Source organism: Trichomycterus rosablanca, chromosome 11 (genome assembly GCF_030014385.1).
Source record: "Trichomycterus rosablanca isolate fTriRos1 chromosome 11, fTriRos1.hap1, whole genome shotgun sequence".
Classification (NCBI taxonomy): Eukaryota; Metazoa; Chordata; class Actinopteri; order Siluriformes; family Trichomycteridae; genus Trichomycterus; species Trichomycterus rosablanca.
In genome coordinates, this window is record NC_085998.1 from 24,599,805 (window position 1) to 24,620,458 (window position 20,654).

The following is a 20,654-nucleotide window of genomic DNA, read 5'->3' on the forward strand; positions in this document are numbered from 1 at the left end:
AAAAACCATGCTGCACCACCTTAGGGCCAATTGGTGGCATCCAAATCTAGCAGACATGGTTCAGTTGCATGTGAGAGAGTGTGGGGCGTGCCAGGAAAATAATCCGAAACCAACCTACAGGTTACCTATCGGAAACTTTCCAGTACCAGACGCACCTTTTAAAGAAATTTGTATTGATTACACTGACATGGGTCCAGACAGAGTGGTGAAGGGTTATCGTTACCTACTGGTAATGATAGACAGATACACAAGGTGGGTGGAAGCCATACCTGCCAGGCGTGAAGATGCCAAAACTGTAGTGAAATGGCTTAAGACAGAATTGATTCCAAGGTATGGTGTACCTACAACAATCAGGTCGGATAATGGGACCCACTTCAGCAACAAGCAACTACAAGAAGTGGAAAAAGCCCTGGGTATAACCCATAAATTTGGCTCAGTTTATCATCCGAGTTCGCAGGGTATTGTAGAAAGAGCCAATCAAACAATCAAGACTAAATTGGCCAAAGCCTGCTATAAATCCAAGATGACTTGGGTTGAAGCATTACCATTAGTGCTCATGTCCATGAGGAGCTCCCCTAGGGGGGACACTCATTACTCACCTCACCAGCTGCTGACTGGTCGACCCATGCCAGGTCCGCCACGAGATCGAGCAGTAGGCAAAATGTTAGATTTGTGGGATGAAGAGTTAGACAATTACATGGAAGCTTTAACTAAGTTTGTTATCAGTATCTCTCCCCAGAAACCGGAAGAAGGAGAGGAACGAGCACCATTGCTGTCTAAGGTGGAACCAGGACAGTGGGTCAGGATCAAGGTACACAAAAGAAAGTGGGATCAGCCGAGGTGGACCGGACCTTGGGAGGTGTCTGAAGCCACTTCACATGCAGTCCGAGTAAGAGGAAAGAAAGGTAACAACTGGTATCATCTGAGCCACTGCGTCCGTGCTGAACCTCCGACCAGAACCCTCGCAGGGACTGGACACGATCTGCAGGTACCCATCCTTGAGAGTGATTCCTAATTCTGCTTAAAGTGGGACAGACTGGTACGGAAAAGGTGAAAAGCGGTAGGCAAACCAAGGTGGGGAGTATAACGCAAATCAAGATTTGGCCTTAAGTACGGGAGTAGCCCAGTAATAACCATGAGGTGGTTAACTTTCAGAGATAGACAATGAATGGGTCAAGTGGCTAGAAAAGATGTTTGGACCATGGAAGGGAGTTATTACGAGTTTTGGTGATGTTAGTGTGTGTGGGATTGGCAATTTTAGTGGTATGTTGTTGTTGTGGTGTCCCGTGTATCAGGGTATTAATAGAAAAATTTGTGGTAGAAGTAGTGAGTAGAGGAAGCAGAGGGGGGCAGGATCCACCAGTTATCCAGATGGTGTTGGCTGATTTGTCTAAATATCATATAGATGATGAGGTGGAAGATACCCTTGAAGGTGGGCCGGAAGACCCACTTCGAGCAGGATAAGTGCTACTAACTCTGCTTAATTAAAGGTAAAACCGACCAGAGAAGATGAGGAGAGAGGACCAGCACTACTGATCATACACCGTGATGAAGGAAGGAGACTTGGAAGGACTGGCAAAGGCAGACTCTGTGGGGACTGGAAGACTCACTCCAAGGGACAGAAGTGCCACCAACTGGACCTGCCTACAGAAAACAAACCACAGCAGAAAAGCCCAGCAAAGCCGACTATGTGGAAGAAGAGTCCAGTAGAGCCAACGGAACGAAACAAGAAGATGAGGAAGGATTTAGTCAGACTAGGAGAGAAAAACATAAACATATAGTTCGCAGACACATAGACCATCTTTGAAAACACTAGTTAAGTGCAACACACATAGTTTAGCTACAAAACGCAAGGGGTAGCTCAGGATTGTTTACGATGTACAGTGTATCACAAAAGTGAGTGCACCCCTCACATTTCTGCAGATATTTAAGTATATCTTTTCATGGGACAACACTGACAAAATGACACTTTGACACAATGAAAAGTAGTCTGTGTGCAGCTTATATAACAGTGTAAATTTATTCTTCCCTCAAAATAACTCAATATACAGCCATTAATGTCTAAACCACCGGCAACAAAAGTGAGTACACCCCTTAGTGAAAGTTCCTGAAGTGTCAATATTTTGTGTGGCCACCATTATTTCCCAGAACTGCCTTAACTCTCCTGGGCATGGAGTTTACCAGAGCTTCACAGGTTGCCACTGGAATGCTTTTCCACTCCTCCATGACGACATCACAGAGCTGGCGGATATTCGAGACTTTGTGCTCCTCCACCTTCCGCTTGAGGATGCCCCAAAGATTTTCTATTGGGTTTAGGTCTGGAGACATGCTTGGCCAGTCCATCACCTTTACCCTCAGCCTCTTCAATAAAGCAGTGGTCGTCTTAGAGGTGTGTTTGGGGTCATTATCATGCTGGAACACTGCCCTGCGACCCAGTTTCCGGAGGAAGGGGATCATGCTCTGCTTCAGTATTTCACAGTACATATTGGAGTTCATGTGTCCCTCAATGAAATGTAACTCCCCAACACCTGCTGCACTCATGCAGCCCCAGACCATGGCATTCCCACCACCATGCTTGACTGTAGGCATGACACACTTATCTTTGTACTCCTCACCTGATTGCCGCCACACATGCTTGAGACCATCTGAACCAAACAAATTAATCTTGGTCTCATCAGACCATAGGACATGGTTCCAGTAATCCATGTCCTTTGTTGACATGTCTTCAGCAAACTGTTTGCGGGCTTTCTTGTGTAGAGACTTCAGAAGAGGCTTCCTTCTGGGGTGACAGCCATGCAGACCAATTTGATGTAGTGTGCGGCGTATGGTCTGAGCACTGACAGGCTGACCCCCCACCTTTTCAATCTCTGCAGCAATGCTGACAGCACTCCTGCACCTATCTTTCAAAGACAGCAGTTGGATGTGACGCTGAGCACGTGCACTCAGCTTCTTTGGACGACCAACGCGAGGTCTGTTCTGAGTGGACCCTGCTCTTTTAAAACGCTGGATGATCTTCGCCACTGTGCTGCAGCTCAGTTTCAGGGTGTTGGCAATCTTCTTGTAGCCTTGGCCATCTTCATGTAGCGCAACAATTCGTCTTTTAAGATCCTCAGAGAGTTCTTTGCCATGAGGTGCCATGTTGGAACTTTCAGTGACCAGTATGAGAGAGTGTGAGAGCTGTACTACTAAATTGAACACACCTGCTCCCTATGCACACCTGAGACCTAGTAACACTAACGAGTCACATGATATTTTGGAGGGAAAATGACAAGCAGTGCTCAATTTGGACATTTAGGGGTGTAGTCTCTTAGGGGTGTACTCACTTTTGTTGCCGGTGGTTTAGACATTAATGGCTGTATATTGAGTTATTTTGAGGGAAGAATAAATTTACACTGTTATATAAGCTGCACACAGACTACTTTTCATTGTGTCAAAGTGTCATTTTGTCAGTGTTGTCCCATGAAAAGATATACTTAAATATCTGCAGAAATGTGAGGGGTGTACTCACTTTTGTGATACACTGTATATATGTTTGATATTCTGCTATTTATATGAATGATACTCTCTGTGCGTCATCGTTTAAATGTTTGTGCTGCGGCGGAAACAGGTAAGACCGACAGGGGAGAATCCATGAGACAGTAAGAGCCATGCAGAGAAACAGAGGCTATGGGCCCCTTCTGAATATCTGCAGCTCCGTCCTGTGGAGGGCAACCTGAACGGATTTCCTGTAGAAGCTATGCACCCATTGTTTTTATTTTCTTCTCTTCTCTTTTTTGATTTCCCAATTTTAAATTCCTTTATTTTGATTTCCTATTCTATTTTTTATTTTAATTTTTGTTTGTTTGTTTGTTTTAGGGTTAGGAGCTGTTGCGAAAGGTACAGTTCCTTTAGTTTAACTGGCAGCCTTTTTATTTTTAGATACCTTTTATTGTAAAAATTCAGCCCAGTGGCCATGTAGTCAGAAGGGGTTAAATTGGGGGTTGCTGACGTCTATCCCTTTCTCCTGGAATCTAGAAACACCTAACCTAAAGTTAAAAGTTAATGTGAAAGCATTAAGATGCTTTCAAGGGGGGTTGTTAGGTTTTTCGGAACATAAAAAACGTAAATTCAATATGGGAAGTTTTACGGCATTTTCCCACGTGGCCCTTTGTTCAAAATGGCGCCTACCATGATCTCTTAGTAGGGTCCCTCCGAGGGGGGAGGCAGAGCCTGGGTTTTTTAGCACATTTCATTGGCTCCACCAGCAGTGAAGGAGGAGGAGCCTAGCTTAGTTTAAAAAAACCCGCGCTCAGACGCAGGGCAGTCTAGTCTTTTGGCTGGCGAGGATCTGGATTGCAGGAGAAAAGGAGCGCCGATCGGATTAGCTCTGACATATATTCACAGATCATTTCTTTCACTTAATAAAGTGTTTTTGAAGAGTACTTTCTGGATTCTCCGACTGCTTCTTCAGAGCCTCTCGACAAAAAGATTCGTCGTAACAGGTGCCATGAGTGAAACAAGGTTAAGAAACAGTGCTCTAAACTTTAATTAATAAAACCACAGACACTATTAAAATATACTTTTGCTACAGTCAAAGTCTAAGGGCCTAAATTGATGAGGGTAAGAAAGTAATTTACATTTGAGGGGAAGACAGACATTTGTGGTGAAACAGATGGCAGCAAGATCAATTAACATCCCTCTTCCTGGGAAAGACCAACCCTTAACCTTGTTCTATACAAATGTTTTAGCATGCATATTGGCTTGAAAAAGACTCCAACAATTTCTTGCTTAAATGCAAAGGTGCTTTGTTTAACTAAACAGTAAGTTAAAAAAGAAAGCCCTGCTGGACGATTAATACAGTACATGCTGATATTTAAAAAAAAAACTTAAGACAACATTATTTCCCTGTAAAAATTTTGTCATGTTTAATTAATGTTTATTTATCCATTCATCTATTTACATTTATTTCAAATGTTATTGTTCTACATCGCTACATGTTCTTAAACCAACTTTAAAATCTACAACTCATCAGAATACTAAATATTAGAAGCATGGGAAGAAAGAATACAAAGATAAAATAGTTAAGTACATAGTAGGTAGTGCATCAAGAGTAGCCACAAAAACAATGTTAGTTGGGTAAAAAAGGGTTAATTTATCAGCAGTTCAATTTTGCAAGTATAGATCAATGTTGCTGAGCAACCAGTAATGACAGGAGAGACAACTGGATGCTTGCATTTGCACTGCCAGGATTTTTTTGGTGATGGGTGGGTGGCAAAGCTTTGACTGCCACACTGCAAAGCAAACCTTACACAGAAGGAATAATGTGCTAGAATAAAATAAATATCCATACACATACTGCAAACCAACACATGAAGGAAAACATAAAATCCTTACTTTTTTCAACACAATAATGCCATCATTTACATAAGCAAATTGGCTCAATCTAATTGAAATGACTCAATAAAAATCTTATGAGCTTCTCATTTAGAAACAAATAATAGGTTGTTTACAATCAAAACATTTAGAACAAAATTTAAAAGTACCACATAAATAAATAAAAGAATTTACTTCACCCATCACCAGCACACAGTGTGAGTGATTAAAAGCTGAGCAGCTGAAAGAGAAAATGACCTGTGTGCCATCACACACCAACAGAACCTTAAGTCCTGTGTGTGCATTCTCTCAACTGTTACTCTTTATGCATATGTCCCTCCAGTTATCAGAAGCTCATATGCAGGATCTCGGCTTCTACGACACAGCACAACACAGGCACACAGCATCCCGAGCATCTAGAAAATAAAACAAGGACGAAACAAGTCAGGGAGGGTTTTGTCTCAGTGTCTTCAAATATGTTATTTACAATTATTAAGACTGGCCATTTTACAGGCAAAAGCAGTCCATCAGTTCAACATCACCTCCATCAATGGTCAAGTTATTGGTCTTTCCTGTTGTCATAACTTTTTTCTTTATATTAAGCTAGTCCCATCTTTTTACTATGTTCTTCATCCTTCACCTATAAGGGCCTATGGGTCTTTCTGATTTTCTGCTATGAGTGTTGCATCATCTGTTATTAAAGAATATTGATGTTTCTTCCACCAATATTAAATCCTCTATCATCTTCCTCCAGTCCTGTTTCTATTGTGTTATGTTTAGCATACATGTTGAAGAGAAACGGTCAGAGAATGCAAATCATTGTTGAGATTCCTGATTAGAATGATGAAATGCTCTGGTATTCTAATCTTCCTGAGGACATTCCATCATTTTATGGTCAACACTGTTAAAACCTTTGCTGTAATCAATGAAGCACATGTTGGGTGCCCAGGTGGCGCAGCGGGATATTCCGATATTCCGTTCGAAATTCGGTGTTGCCACCGGTCGGCTGGGCGCCATCTAGCGGGAATAATTGGTAGTGCCTGCAGCAGATACTAACTGGCCCCCTTATCTGCAGGGTGGGGGCCAGACTATGTGTGGGTGGATGGGTGTTCATACGCTGTGTAAGGACCCTGATTGGGGGAAGAGACGCATGTGCAGAATGCATGGGCGAGAAGAGGAGGGCTGTACACATGTCAGAAGAGGTGTGTACAGCAACGTGCTCTCCTCGGATGCAATCTGGCATCTCTCAGCAGCGGAAGACAAAATTGAGTGCGCTAAATCGGGAGGAAAATGAGGAGAAAATGCATAAAAAAATGAAGCACATGTTGATTTCTTTCTTAAAATCCATATATTTTTATAATATACAGCGGGGCCAAAAAGTATTTAGTCAGCCACTGATTGTGCAGGTTCTCCTACTAAGAAAGATGAGAGAGGTCTGTAATTTTCATCATAGGTACACTTCAACTATGAGAGACAAAATGAGAAAAAAAAATCCAGGAAATCACATTGTAGGATTTTTAAAGAATTTATTTGTAAATTATGGTGGAAAATAAGTATTTGGTCACCCACAAACAAGCAAGATTTCTGGCTCTCACAAACCTGTAACTACTTCTTTAAGAAGCTCTTCTGTCCTCCACTCGTTACCTGTATTAATGGCACCTGTTTGACCTCGTTATCTGTATAAAAGACACCTGTCCACAGCCTCAAACAGTCAGACTCCAAACTCAACCATGGCCAAGACCAAAGAGCTGTCGAAGGACACCAGGAAGAAAATTGTAGACCTGCACCAGGCTGGGAAGAGTGAATCTACAATAGGCAAGCAGGTTGGTGTGAATAAATCAACTGTGGGAGCAATTGTAAGAAAATGGAAGACATACAAGACCATTGATAATCTCCCTCGATCTGGGGCCCCACGCAAGATCTCATCCCATGGGGTCAAAATGATCATGAGAACGGTGAGCAAAAATCCCAGAACTACACGGAGGGACCTGATGAATGACCTGCAGAGAGCTGGGACCAAAGTAACAAAGGCTACCATCAGTAACACACTACGCCGAGAGGGACTCAAATCCTGCAGTGCCAGGCGTGTACCCCTGCTTAAGCCAGTACATGTCCAGGCCCGTCTGAAGTTAGCCAGAGAGCATATGGATGATCCAGAAGAGGACTGGGAGAATATCATGTGGTCAGATGAAACCAAAATGGAACTTTTTGGTAAAAACTCAACTCGTCGTGTTTGGAAGAAGAATGCCGAGTTGCATCCCAAGAACATCATACCTACTGTGAAGCATGGGGATGAAAACATCATGCTTTGGGGCTGTTTTTCTGCAAAGGGGACAGGACGACTGATCCATGTTAAGGGAAGAATGAACGGGGCCATGTATCGTGAGATTTTAAGCCAAAACCTCCTTCCATCAGTGAGAGCATTGAAGATGGAACGTGGCTGGGTCTTCCAGCATGACAATGATCCCAAACACACCGCTCGGGCAACGAAGGAGTGGCTCCGTAAAAAGCATTTCAAGGTCCTGGAGTGGCCTAGCCAGTCTCCAGACCTCAACCCCATAGACATTTTTTGGAGGGAGTTGAAAGTCCGTGTTGCCCAGCGACAGCCCCAAATCACTGCTCTAGAGGAGATATGCATGGCGGAATGGGCCAAAATACCAGCTACAGGGTGTGTTCGAAAAGCTAGTGTGCTGTCTACATAGGCAGCATTTTACGTCATCCTGTGCGCGCTCCCGAGAATGAGGCTGTTCAAAATCCTAGATGCCTTAAAATCCACACTTCTGAGGCATCTTATTATTTCAATGTTATTTTGGCTCAAGAACGAGTGAGCATCGGACGCTGCCTTAGTGATCAAGACAATCCCAGCATTCATGGCTGACGGGGCGGAGTTATTTTCAAACGTAAATAAAATATTACTGATTTTTAACTTGTACCGAGTGTTTTTATTTGCAAGTTCGGGCTTGTCAGGAAATTTAACCGTTATCGGTACATGAAGGAAGATGTTATATTGACGTTAGCGTGCTGTGCTACCTCAGTTTATTGGTTTTAATGGCGAGATGCTAAATGCTAAACGCGAAATGCTAAACCCGATGGAATCGCTGTCTAAGTAGTGCGTTCGAATAACCTGACTTATAAGTCACTGACTTATTAGAATCCTCTCTACTAAGTCAGCTGCGAACACACCCACAGTGTGTGCAAACCTGGTGAAGACTTACAGGAAATGTTTGACCTCTGTTATTGCCAACAAAGGTTATGTTACAAAGTATTGAGTTAAACTTTTGTTATTGACCAAATACTTATTTTCCACCACAATTTAAAAATAAATTCTTTAAAAATCCTACAATGTGATTTCCTGGATTTTTTTTTCTCATTTTGTCTCTCATAGTTGAAGTGTACCTATGATGAAAATTACAGACCTCTCTCATCTTTCTAAGTAGGAGAACTTGCACAATCAGTGGCTGACTAAATACTTTTTGGCCCCACTGTATATGTACAGTGTATCACAAAAGTGAGTACACCCCTCACATTTCTGCAGATATTTAAGTATATCTTTTCATGGGACAACACTGACAAAATGACACTTTGACACAATGAAAAGTAGTCTGTGTGCAGCTTATATAACAGTGTACATTTATTCTTCCCTCAAAATAACTCAATATACAGCCATTAATGTCTAAACCACCGGCAACAAAAGTGAGTACACCCCTTAGTGAAAGTTCCTGAAGTGTCAATATTTTGTGTGGCCACCATTATTTCCCAGAACTGCCTTAACTCTCCTGGGCATGGAGTTTACCAGAGCTTCACAGGTTGCCACTGGAATGCTTTTCCACTCCTCCATGATGACATCACGGAGCTGGCGGATATTCGAGACTTTGCTCTCCTCCACCTTCCGCTTGAGGATGCCCCAAAGATGTTCTATTGGGTTTAGGTCTGGAGACATGCTTGGCCAGTCCATCACCTTTACCCTCAGCCTCTTCAATAAAGCAGTGGTCGTCTTAGAGGTGTGTTTGGGGTCATTATCATGCTGGAACACTGCCCTGCGACCCAGTTTCCGGAGGGAGGGGATCATGCTCTGCTTCAGTATTTCACAGTACATATTGGAGTTCATGTGTCCCTCAATGAAATGTAACTCCCCAACACCTGCTGCACTCATGCAGCCCCAGACCATGGCATTCCCACCACCATGCTTGACTGTAGGCATGACACACTTATCTTTGTACTCCTCACCTGATTGCCGCCACACATGCTTGAGACCATCTGAACCAAACAAATTAATCTTGGTCTCATCAGACCATAGGACATGGTTCCAGTAATCCATGTCCTTTGTTGACATGTCTTCAGGCTTCCTTGTGTAGAGACTTCAGAAGAGGCTTCCTTCTGGGGTGACAGCCATGCAGACCAATTTGATGTAGTGTGCGGCGTATGGTCTGAGCACTGACAGGCTGACCCCCCACCTTTTCAATCTCTGCAGCAATGCTGACAGCACTCCTGCGCCTATCTTTCAAAGACAGCAGTTGGATGTGACGCTGAGCACGTGCACTCAGCTTCTTTGGACGACCGACGCGAGGTCTGTTCTGAGTGGACCCTGCTCTTTTAAAACGCTGGATGATCTTGGCCACTGTGCTGCAGCTCAGTTTCAGGGTGTTGGCAATCTTCTTGTAGCCTTGGCCATCTTCATGTAGCGCAACAATTCGTCTTTTAAGATCCTCAGAGAGTTCTTTGCCATGAGGTGCCATGTTGGAACTTTCAGTGACCAGTATGAGAGAGTGTGAGAGCTGTACTACTAAATTGAACACACCTGCTCCCTATGCACACCTGAGACCTAGTAACACTAACGAGTCACATGACATTTTGGAGGAAAAATGACAAGCAGTGCTCAATTTGGACATTTAGGGGTGTAGTCTCTTAGGGGTGTACTCACTTTTGTTGCCGGTGGTTTAGACATTAATGGCTGTATATTGAGTTATTTTGAGGGAAGAATAAATGTACACTGTTATATAAGCTGCACACAGACTACTTTTCATTGTGTCAAAGTGTCATTTTGTCAGTGTTGTCCCATGAAAAGATATACTTAAATATCTGCAGAAATGTGAGGGGTGTACTCACTTTTGTGATACACTGTACATGTATGAAATTTTTTTTTTGGGATATGAAGAGACCTGTTCTATTCAGCCAGCCATTAAGTGGTTTTCCAGATTTATTGGTCATTACCCAAATCTTCAGAATTGTGAAATATTTCTGTTTTAATATTATTGACTCCTAGGACTTTCTTTTTTGGTAGCAATCTCAGGGCCTGTCTGACTTTATATTCAAGTGCTAAAGGTTGTTTTACTCTTAATGTAAGAGTAAATCAGCCAAAACATCATTATTACTTTTGACTATTATGTTTTTAATCTGTTTATTGTTGGGCTTTACTTACTTTACTAGTGTGTCAAGCAAACAAATCTGTGTGAATAAGCTGTTATTTTGAAAACATTTAACAAGTAACCAATTAGAATGACAACTCATACCTGAATTGCAGCGAATGTCAGTGCAGCCCAGATAACATACATCATGATCTCCTTAAGTTTCTTCACAACCAAAGCTTCACATCCCTGAGAGATAATGCAAACGTCATATAAACACTTTTTATGTCACTATACAAGCCTGCACACACATGAGCACTGTGATACCTCGGGATAAAGGTCTCCAGGACGAGAGAGGGAGCCAGTACAGTTGCTCACGTTGGGTTTGCAGCAGCTCAGAGGTACACTGTTGTTCCGAGTCTCATTAAACCAGCGTGTGTTTTTCCAGTCTGAGTAGTTGCTAATTCCACAGCAATGAAGCTTTAAAACAAGAAATTCAAATTAACCCCAATAGGGCTGCAACTATCGATTATTTTTGTAATCGAGTATTCTATCGATTATTCCAGCGATTAATCGAGTAATCGGATAAGAAATACTTTTGCTTTAACAAAGAGCAAAAACAAATACATATTAGATTAAATAAGACATGTTTCTTAAACCAAACTGTACATTTGTATTCCTTGCATACAGGACAGTTTAACATTTTTTAAATGCAAAAATAAATAAATCAAAAATAAATCTATTTACTTTTAAAATGTAAACAGGCAACATGAAACATCAGGTCATCAAGTCATAAATAATAATAAACAAAAATACATGAACATAAGCCTGTAATTTGTGCAACTTTCAAAACTCAAAGTTTCAGCTACAGCTCACGCAGAACATAAAGCTTTAATATTTTGTTGGGAGGTTTTGTGGTGTTTGTAGGGGGATAAAAATCTGTCAGGATTGTGTCTCTAGATGAGGTAGATCTGGTGTGTGTGTGTGTTTGCCTAAATCTTCATAAAAGCCTGTGGTGGTTGAAACGAAGTAAAGTCAGTAAACATGAGTAAAGTAAACACGACGCTCTGATGGTGTGGATGTTATACTGAGTTTTAGTTTTATCAGCTTAAAATGATCTCAAACTTTCTGTGGTTTTCTCTATCCAGTCTCCTCCTGTTCGCTATTTTCTCTCTATATTTTGCAGTCCACGCTATCAAATCTCGGCTGCGTCCTAAACTGATACGTTCAGTTCGCAGGAGCGGCGAACGTGTCCAAATACGTAGTGTTCATTAAACTGTCCGCAAAAAGAACCCGGATTAAGTCCTGTTAAGTTCTGTTTATGTTTAAGATATTTGGGACGCAGCCCTCAGATTCTTCACGTCACCTGCACACAGCGTTAAACACGCTGCGCAAAAGTGAAAGTCGTCCGTGTAAAACACCGTGAGCTGTATATGGTTGTGCGGATTAAACGATTCCTCGATGCAAAAAATTTGAATCGATGATTTTTAGTAATCGATTTACTCGAGGAATCGTTTCAGCCCTAAACCCCAATGATGTTAAGGGTTTGTGACCAACTGTCTATCTCATAGTACCAAACACAGAATATAGTAGTGAAGCACAAAAAAAAATCTCACCTGTCTTTGAACATAGTCAATAGCACGACTTGGAGCATCTGTGTTCGTGCCATTGTATTCATTGTACACCTTCTGGATTGAATGATTGACCTCCGCCTCCACCTATGAAATAATTATTTTAAATAAATACATCAACACTAAAAAGTGTTCAGATGACACGTTGGTCTATTCAGCTAGCCAATTGCCACTGGTCAAATCTCAGCGCTGCTATCAGCCAGCCGGGCATCCACACAAACTTGACTGACAATGTGTGGTTAATGGCCAAAGCGATGGACTGGCATTCTGATGTTATGGCTGATCGGTGTATTTTGTTCACATTAGAGGTCAACTGATTAAGCCAACTGCCAGATTAGCAGTTAAATATTGTGCCTTTTTCATTCTTGATACGATTAGAACAACTTAAAAAAAAAAAGTTGTAAACCTCCACAAATCTGGACGCTTCTTAAGTTTCTAATAGCATCACAAGCTACAGTGTATCACAAAAGTGAGTACACCCCTCACATTTCTGCAAATATTTCATTATATCTTTTCATGGGACAACACTATAGACATGAAACTTGGATATAACTTAGAGTAGTCAGTGTACAACTTGTATAGCAGTGTAGATTTACTGTCTTCTGAAAATAACTCAACACACAGCCATTAATGTCTAAATAGCTGGCAACATAAGTGAGTACACCCCACAGTGAACATGTCCAAATTGTGCCCAAATGTGTCGTTGTCCCTCCCTGGTGTCATGTGTCAAGGTCCCAGGTGTAAATGGGGAGCAGGGCTGTTAAATTTGGTGTTTTGGGTACAATTCTCTCATACTGGCCACTGGATATTCAACATGGCACCTCATGGCAAAGAACTCTCTGAGGATGTGAGAAATAGAATTGTTGCTCTCCACAAAGATGGCCTGGGCTATAAGAAGATTGCCAACACCCTGAAACTGAGCTACAGCATGGTGGCCAAGGTCATACAGCGGTTTTCCAGGACAGGTTCCACTCGGAACAGGCTTTGCCAGGGTCGACCAAAGAAGTTGAGTCCACGTGTTCGGCGTCATATCCAGAGGTTGGCTTTAAAAAATAGACACATGAGTGCTGCCAGCATTGCTGCAGAGGTTGAAGACGTGGGAGGTCAGCCTGTCAGTGCTCAGACCATACGCCGCACACTGCATCAACTCGGTCTGCATGGTCGTCATCCCAGAAGGAAGCTGATGCACAAGAAAGCCCACAAACAGTTTGCTGAAGACAAGCAGTCCAAGAACATGGATTACGGGAATGCCCTGTGGTCTGACGAGACCAAGATAAACTTGTTTGGCTCAGATGGTGTCCAGCATGTGTGGCGGCGCCCTGGTGAGAAGTACCAAGACAACTGTATCTTGCCTACAGTCAAGCATGGTGGTGGTAGCATCATGGTCTTGGGCTGCATGAGTGTTGCTGGCACTGGGGAGCTGTGGTTCATTGAGGGAAACATGAATTCCAACATGTACTGTGACATTCTGAAACAGAGCATGATCCCCTCCCTTCGAAAACTGGGCCTCATGGCAGTTTTCCAACAGGATAACGACCCCAAACACAACCTCCAAGATGACAACTGCCTTGCTGAGGAAGCTGAAGGTAAAGGTGATGGACTAAACCCAATTGAGCACCTGTGGCGCATCCTCAAGTGGAAGGTGGAGGAGTTCAAGGTGTCTAACATCCACCAGCTCCGTGATGTCATCATGGAGGAGTGGAAGAGGATTCCAGTAGCAACCTGTGCAGCTCTGGTGAATTCCATGCCCAGGAGGGTTAAGGCAGTGCTGGATAATAATGGTGGTCACACAAAATATTGACACTTTGGGCACAATTTGGACATGTTCACTGTGGGGTGTACTCACTTATGTTGCCAGCCATTTAGACATTAATGGCTGTGTGTTGAGTTATTTTCAGAAGACAGTAAATCTACACTGCTATACAAGTTATACACTGACTACTCTAAGTTATATCCAAGTTTTATTTCTATAGTGTTGTCCCATGAAAAGATATAATAAAATATTTGCAGAAATGTGAGGGGTGTACTCACTTTTGTGATACACTGTACTGTAGCGCAAACACATATATATAAAAAACATAAAAAATGTGGGATGAAAAACACTATACTGTTCAGAAAGAAGGCACAAATGAAGTTTAAGGGCTAAGCAAATTTTGATTAAAAAAATGGGATGACAAACACTACATTGTTCAGGAAGAAGGCAGAAATTAAGTTCCAGGGCTGACCAAATTTTGATTGCCAAGAGAAAGACCTAGCTATTTGGAGAAGAATTCTATATTTGTAAGAAATAAAAATGTAACTGTTTGGCCATAATGATCAGCGCTATGTATAAAGGGAAAAGGGTGACATTTCTATTCCAAAGAACATCATGTTAAGCATGGGGGTGCCAGCATTATATTACGGACAACAAGCCAACTGTATTGGAGTTGATACTACAAACCCTAACTTGAATCCCACTGAAATTCTGAGAGTCACACTAAAAAAAGTATGTTCAAGGAAGGAGGCCAAAAAACTTGACCCAAGTACACCAGTTCTGTAAGGAGACAAATTCTAGTAAAGGGCTAAAATTCTAGACAATTGGGGTCAAGATCTCATCCCGTGGGGTCAAAATGATCATGAGAACGGTGAGCAAAAATCCCAGAACTACACGGAAGAACCTGATGAATGACCTGCAGAGAGCTGGGACCAAAGTAACAAAGGCTACCATCAGTATACACACTACGCCGAGAGGGACTCAAATCCTGCAGTGCCAGGCGTGTCCCCCTTAAGCCAGTACATGTCCAGGCCCGTCTGAAGTTTGCCAGAGAGCATATGGATGATCCAGAAGAGGATTGGGAGAATATCATGTGGTCAGATGAAACCAAAATGGAACTTTTTGGTAAAAACTCAACTCGTCGTGTTTGGAGGAAGAAGAAAAACCCAAGAACACCATACCTACTGTGAAGCATGGGGGTGGAAACATCATGCCTTGGGGCTGTTTTTCTGCAAAGGGGACAGGATGACTGATCCGTGTTAAGGGAAGAATGAACGGGGCCATGTATCGTGAGATTTTAAGCCAAAACCTCCTTCCATCAGTGAGAGCATTGAAGATGGAACGTGGCTGGGTCTTCCAGCATGACAATGATCCCAAACACACCGCTCGGGCAACGAAGGAGTGGCTCCGTAAAAAGCATTTCAAGGTCCTGGAGTGGCCTAGCCAGTCTTCAGACCTCAACCCCATAGAAAATTTGTGGAGTCCGTGTTGCCCAGCGACAGCCCCAAAACATCACTGCTCTAGAGGAGATCTGCATAGAGGAATGGGCCAAAATACCAGCTACAGTGTGTGCAAACCTGGTGAAGACTTACAGGAAACGTTTGACCTCTGTCATTGCCAACAAAGGTTATGTTACAAGGTATTGAGTTGAACTTTTGTTATTGACCAAATACTTATTTTCCACCATAATTTACAAATAAATTCTTTAAAAATCCTGCAATGTGATTTCCTGGATTTTTTTTTCTCATTTTGTCTCTCATAGTTGAAGTGTACCTATGATGAAAATTACAGACCTCTCTCATCTTTCTAAGTAGGAGAACCTGCACAATTAGTGGCTGACAAAATACTTTTTGGCCCCACTGTACGTCCTAACTGATGCGACTATTTAATGGGGAAGATAATTTATTTTTGGATAAACAAAAGTGTATATTTTACATTAAAACACTATTACACTTGTTGCATTATGCATTCAATAATAATGTGGCTTTTTAGTAAGTTAGAACAGAAGTAGATTAACAAGAGATGTTTTACTATCACATACTATAATTACTAAAAAATAAGTTTAATAAGTTAGTAAATAAGTGTAATAAATAAGTATTTTTCTCCCAGGTGTTACATGTTCATGTTAAATTTTTAGCCTAAATATTTATAAATATGTATCTACCCTAAGGAAGAACTTACCTTTGCTCTGTAAATGTAGCCGAGCACAACCACAACCACCTCAGTCACAAACACCAGCATGAGCACAATGGCAAACTAAAAAGGACAAATTCAGAAATCACAGTTTAATCACTTTTCAGTAAATCCTAAAACTAAATACTGAATACATAAATATAGTGACAGCTAAATTGTAAATGTGTTTCCTGACCGTGGTCAGTCCACAACGACTCTCCCTGATTGTGGCACAGCATCCGATTAAGCCAATAATGAAGAGGAGTGTGCCCACTGCAATGATGACAACAGCTGGGATCAAGGTGTAGACATCTTCAAAGAAGTGGTCATAGTCATCATATGTAATAAAGACATAGGCACCAACGTAACACAGGATCCCAGCAGCAGCCTGTAGAGACACTACGTCAGCTCTAAATAAAAATGTCTCATTATGATTTAAAACTAAACATCTATTAATAAACTAAAGCAAATGTCTCTAAAAACCTAGCAAATAACACACCTGCATAATATAGTTTGTGATGACACTGTTAGCCATTATTAATTAGGTACACCCACTTTCTATGTATGCTTACCGGCCATTTTGCTTACCACTTATTGATAAACGTTGTAGATATACAATGTTTGTATAATTATACTATCACTGTATATTTACAAAGTAAAATTATATAATTGTAATCTATAGCAATTATATTTACAAATTGTAAGTACCCCCCATCATATATGTCAATAACAATGACCATAACAATGGTTAAAAGCGCAAACCCTTTCCAAACTATTCAGAATTTTTTTCCATCAACAATTACTTTTTAATACATAATGCAGGTGATTTAGATCACACCACGATAGATATTCAATTAGAGATGAATCTGAAGTGCATTACTTTTTTAAATATTTCCATGATTGATGTAGTCCCCTTAAGAAAAATAAAATCTGGATTTGTGTAATATTAAATTGGCTATCTTTGTTAAATGTAAGCTACAGACACAACCCAAGGTCAGTGTTCTGTATAATAAATCCGGGTAATAAAGCAAATAAGAAACACTGTGAAATGTATCCTCCTATAAAAAAAAATAGCAGATCTGCACTTGCATTAGTATAAAACTTTAAGCTGAAAATTTAAACTGAAAGAAACAAATTCAGTCTGTTAACACTGGTAAGGAGTGTAGTGAGATCTTAACTTGGTAGTACTAGGTTATGCATCATCTAACACATTACCAACAACAACTATATGGGCTGGGTCTTTGAATGGTTGCAGGCATTATGGCTACCTCAATTAACAAAAAAGCCACAATAAAAACCGGAGTGTCTCCTCCTTTTTGGCGAACAAAGATGTTAAATATTGCGCATTGGTATGCACTGTTTAATTGCTCTTCAAAACAATCCATTAAAAGACTGCTTAAAACATGGCATGAAACACCGTATGAATGCATTTTAAGTATTAAATATGTGGCCTTGTAAGGTTTAGAAAACAATACAATTAGAACGGTGTCTTAATTTCTCTGCTTTTTAAAGTAGAAAACAGATATTGATATTTACTTTAGTACACAACACAGTGATTAAAGCCCATGTGTATAAAACAATGTTACTGTACTTTGCAGTAAAAGTGTAACTAAAATACGTAAACATTATTTGAAACCTTATATATCTGTACACAATGCACATTGTATTGCATTTAATGTTACAGAATCACAATCACATATCGATACGTCATTGTTTTTTAAGACACGATGAACATTTATGCAGTTAGCTTAGCAGTAATGCTGTGTTTACGTCTTTGCTTGGTCAGTGTTAGCCATGTAGCATGGGCTAATCGAGCTGACGCATTCAAATTTAAGAGGATGATTAAGCTTACCCAAAAAATAAGATTGAGGAAGACCAGTACAGTCTTTGATGAGGTTACACCACACTGACCCATTGTTAAATGACTATACAGATCAATACGACTGAAAGCAGTAATATAGGCAACTGATGATATAACCTACAAAATGGATGGCAGTAAACCAACGTCCATGTTCTATATGTCTGTCTCCCCGCCCCAAGTATGTATCTCTGCAGACCGGAGAACCGTGAGTAGGTGGGGCTTATACCGCAAGTGGGCGGGTACCCGCAAGTAGGAAAGGCTTATGCCGCAAGTGGGCGGATATCAGCGAAAGAACGGCTGCGTCCGGAATCGCATACTTCCATACTCAAAAGTACGCGAAATGAGTACGCGAGAGCGGTTAGTATGTCCGAATACATATTATACACAAAGAGGTACGCGAGAAGTACCCGGATGACTTACTTATTGGGCAGCCATGTTTGAGTATGCAAGCGATGCACACTTGCGGTCCGTTAATGTATCCCATAATGCAACTGGAGCTGCGTAGGCGTTCGAAGCGTAATAAGAAACAAGAAAGATAGCGGTCCTCTGTTTACAAGTGTAAGTAAGATAAATAAAATAAAACATTTTAAAGACGAATTAATAACAAAAACACGATAAATATCCAAAAGTTTGGCGAGTGGGGTTTGTAATGAGTCTGTAACCATGGTGATATTACGTCATCACGTCCCACGTCATCACTTGACGTTGGAAAGATGGCGGATGTAGTGCGTAGCAGTGTTGTGTGCATACTGCATACTTCTGTACTGGAAGCAGGGCTGGACTGGGAACAAAATTCAGCCCTGGACTTTTTTCTTCACCAGCCCACTACAAGCACATCGCGCCACACATATCACCCCCTACTCAAATGTTAGATGATTGATATTAATAGTGTCGTGTTTATCGTTTTATTATCGCCCGCACTTTATTATCCGCATTAGCCACTTGCTATCGGAGGATGTCGGCTCATCCTGACGTTGCGCTTGTTGCTGCGTGCGATGGTGGAGGCGCGGAAATCAGACACACGACAAGGTATAGTGCAGTTTAACTGTTTACTTAAATAGAGCATTACAACAGTTAGACCCCCTAGCTCCAGCACCAGAACAATCCTCTCTGTTCAATGCTAGGGCAAACGGCAGGTCTCATAAACTGTAACTGACTGTAGAAAGTGCGAACACACACATATCAACTAGGTGCTGAACTCTGATTGGCGGAGCCAAACATCACTCACGTATCGCCGCTACAATAGTTTTCATCTATCTTACCACTAAAGTTAATAACTCACTATAATAAAAATTTAAATAATAAAAAAATAACTACAAACAAATATATAAATATTTCCAACACTTTCCTTTGGGATTAATAGTTCTATCCATCTATCACACACATAAAATTTACAATTTCTTAAATGGTTCTATTGGATTTCCCCATCCTGTCTCATTAAACCGCAAGAAATAAAATGAAACCTTTCTTTCATTAAACCTTTAACACTGGTAAATATGCTTTTTTCGCACTTTTATTCACACGTGATTCACGTTTGTTCCAAATTAGTGCATTGCTCCGATGAGCAAAAAAATAAATACTTTATATGTTGACAAGGGAAATTAACCATGTGAGCTATGCACATAATCACTCTAAAAAATGTCCTGAACAGCTGCATTTTCCTTTCTGTATTATAGAGGACAAGATAGTGTTTACTTTTTTTGAAGAGCAGAGACTAATGGTACCGTCTCAAATTATATCCACCGCCCTATGTAGTGCACTATGTTGGACATGATATCATAGAACTTTTACAAAAATCGTCCTTAAAACGGCTGGTTTAAAGCCCCTGATATCCAACAGTAGCTTAGATAACTACTTATTAATCATTCAGCAACTGTTAAAAAAAATGTTTTGTACTGTTAGGAAGTACCCTAAGTAGGGCATAGGCGACATTTGAGATGGGCCCACAGTCTCTTCTTAAACGGCGTTACTAACGAAGCAGAGTCACTGAACGCTAACTCTTCCTTTTCTGCTCTCTGGCTATGCTGTAGTTCCTCACTGCCAAACAGGTTGTCCAGTTTCCTGCACTTTTCTGTATCTGCTCGCAGCTTTTTCTGTTTTTTATCACGGGCTTTTTCTGCACCTCCTTTACGCTTTTTCGACTCTTTCTCGCACTCATTCATAGTTTTTGTACTGGTGCTTGTGATTTTACATTTACATTTTCAGCAGACGCTTTTATCCAAAGCGACTTACACAATGAGCGGAACACGATGAGCAATTGAGGGTTACGGGCCTTGCTCAGGGACCCAACAGTGGCAACTTGGTGGTGGCGGGGCTTGAACCGGCAACCTTCTGTTTACTAGTCCAGTACCTTAACCACTGAGCTATCACTGGCCCCACAGTGAATACGATTAATCCTGGGGGAGGGACATTTCTGTGATTGGCCAATGGACATGCAGCGAGGATACTGTGGTGGGCCAATGCACACTTCAGGATTATTATTCAGGAATATTTAAAACAGAATTTATTTTTCACTCTCTCAGCGGCCCACATACAGAGCG

General features: G+C 41.3%; 1 protein-coding gene across 2 annotated transcripts in view; it reads right to left on the reverse strand.

Annotated features, from left to right (window-relative positions):
• Nucleotides 1-4,860: 4,860 nt before the first annotated feature.
• The window catches only part of tspan3a (tetraspanin 3a), a 43,294-nt gene continuing 27,500 nt past the window's right edge, over nucleotides 4,861-20,654 (reverse strand). Inside the window, exons 1-7 of one of the 2 annotated variants that reach the window (XM_063004084.1) lie at nucleotides 18,106-18,439; nucleotides 16,450-16,641; nucleotides 16,263-16,337; nucleotides 12,314-12,415; nucleotides 11,025-11,177; nucleotides 10,863-10,946; nucleotides 4,861-5,768 (exon numbers count right to left, since the gene is read on the reverse strand). In XM_063004084.1, coding sequence (XP_062860154.1) covers nucleotides 5,676-5,768; nucleotides 10,863-10,946; nucleotides 11,025-11,177; nucleotides 12,314-12,415; nucleotides 16,263-16,337; nucleotides 16,450-16,641; nucleotides 18,106-18,168 — 762 coding nt within the window. In that variant the 5' untranslated portion in view covers nucleotides 18,169-18,439 and the 3' untranslated portion in view covers nucleotides 4,861-5,675. Of the gene's footprint in view, nucleotides 5,769-10,862; nucleotides 10,947-11,024; nucleotides 11,178-12,313; nucleotides 12,416-16,262; nucleotides 16,338-16,449; nucleotides 16,642-18,105; nucleotides 18,440-20,654 lie in introns of those variants that run through there. The other variant, XM_063004085.1, reaches the window with a different exon arrangement.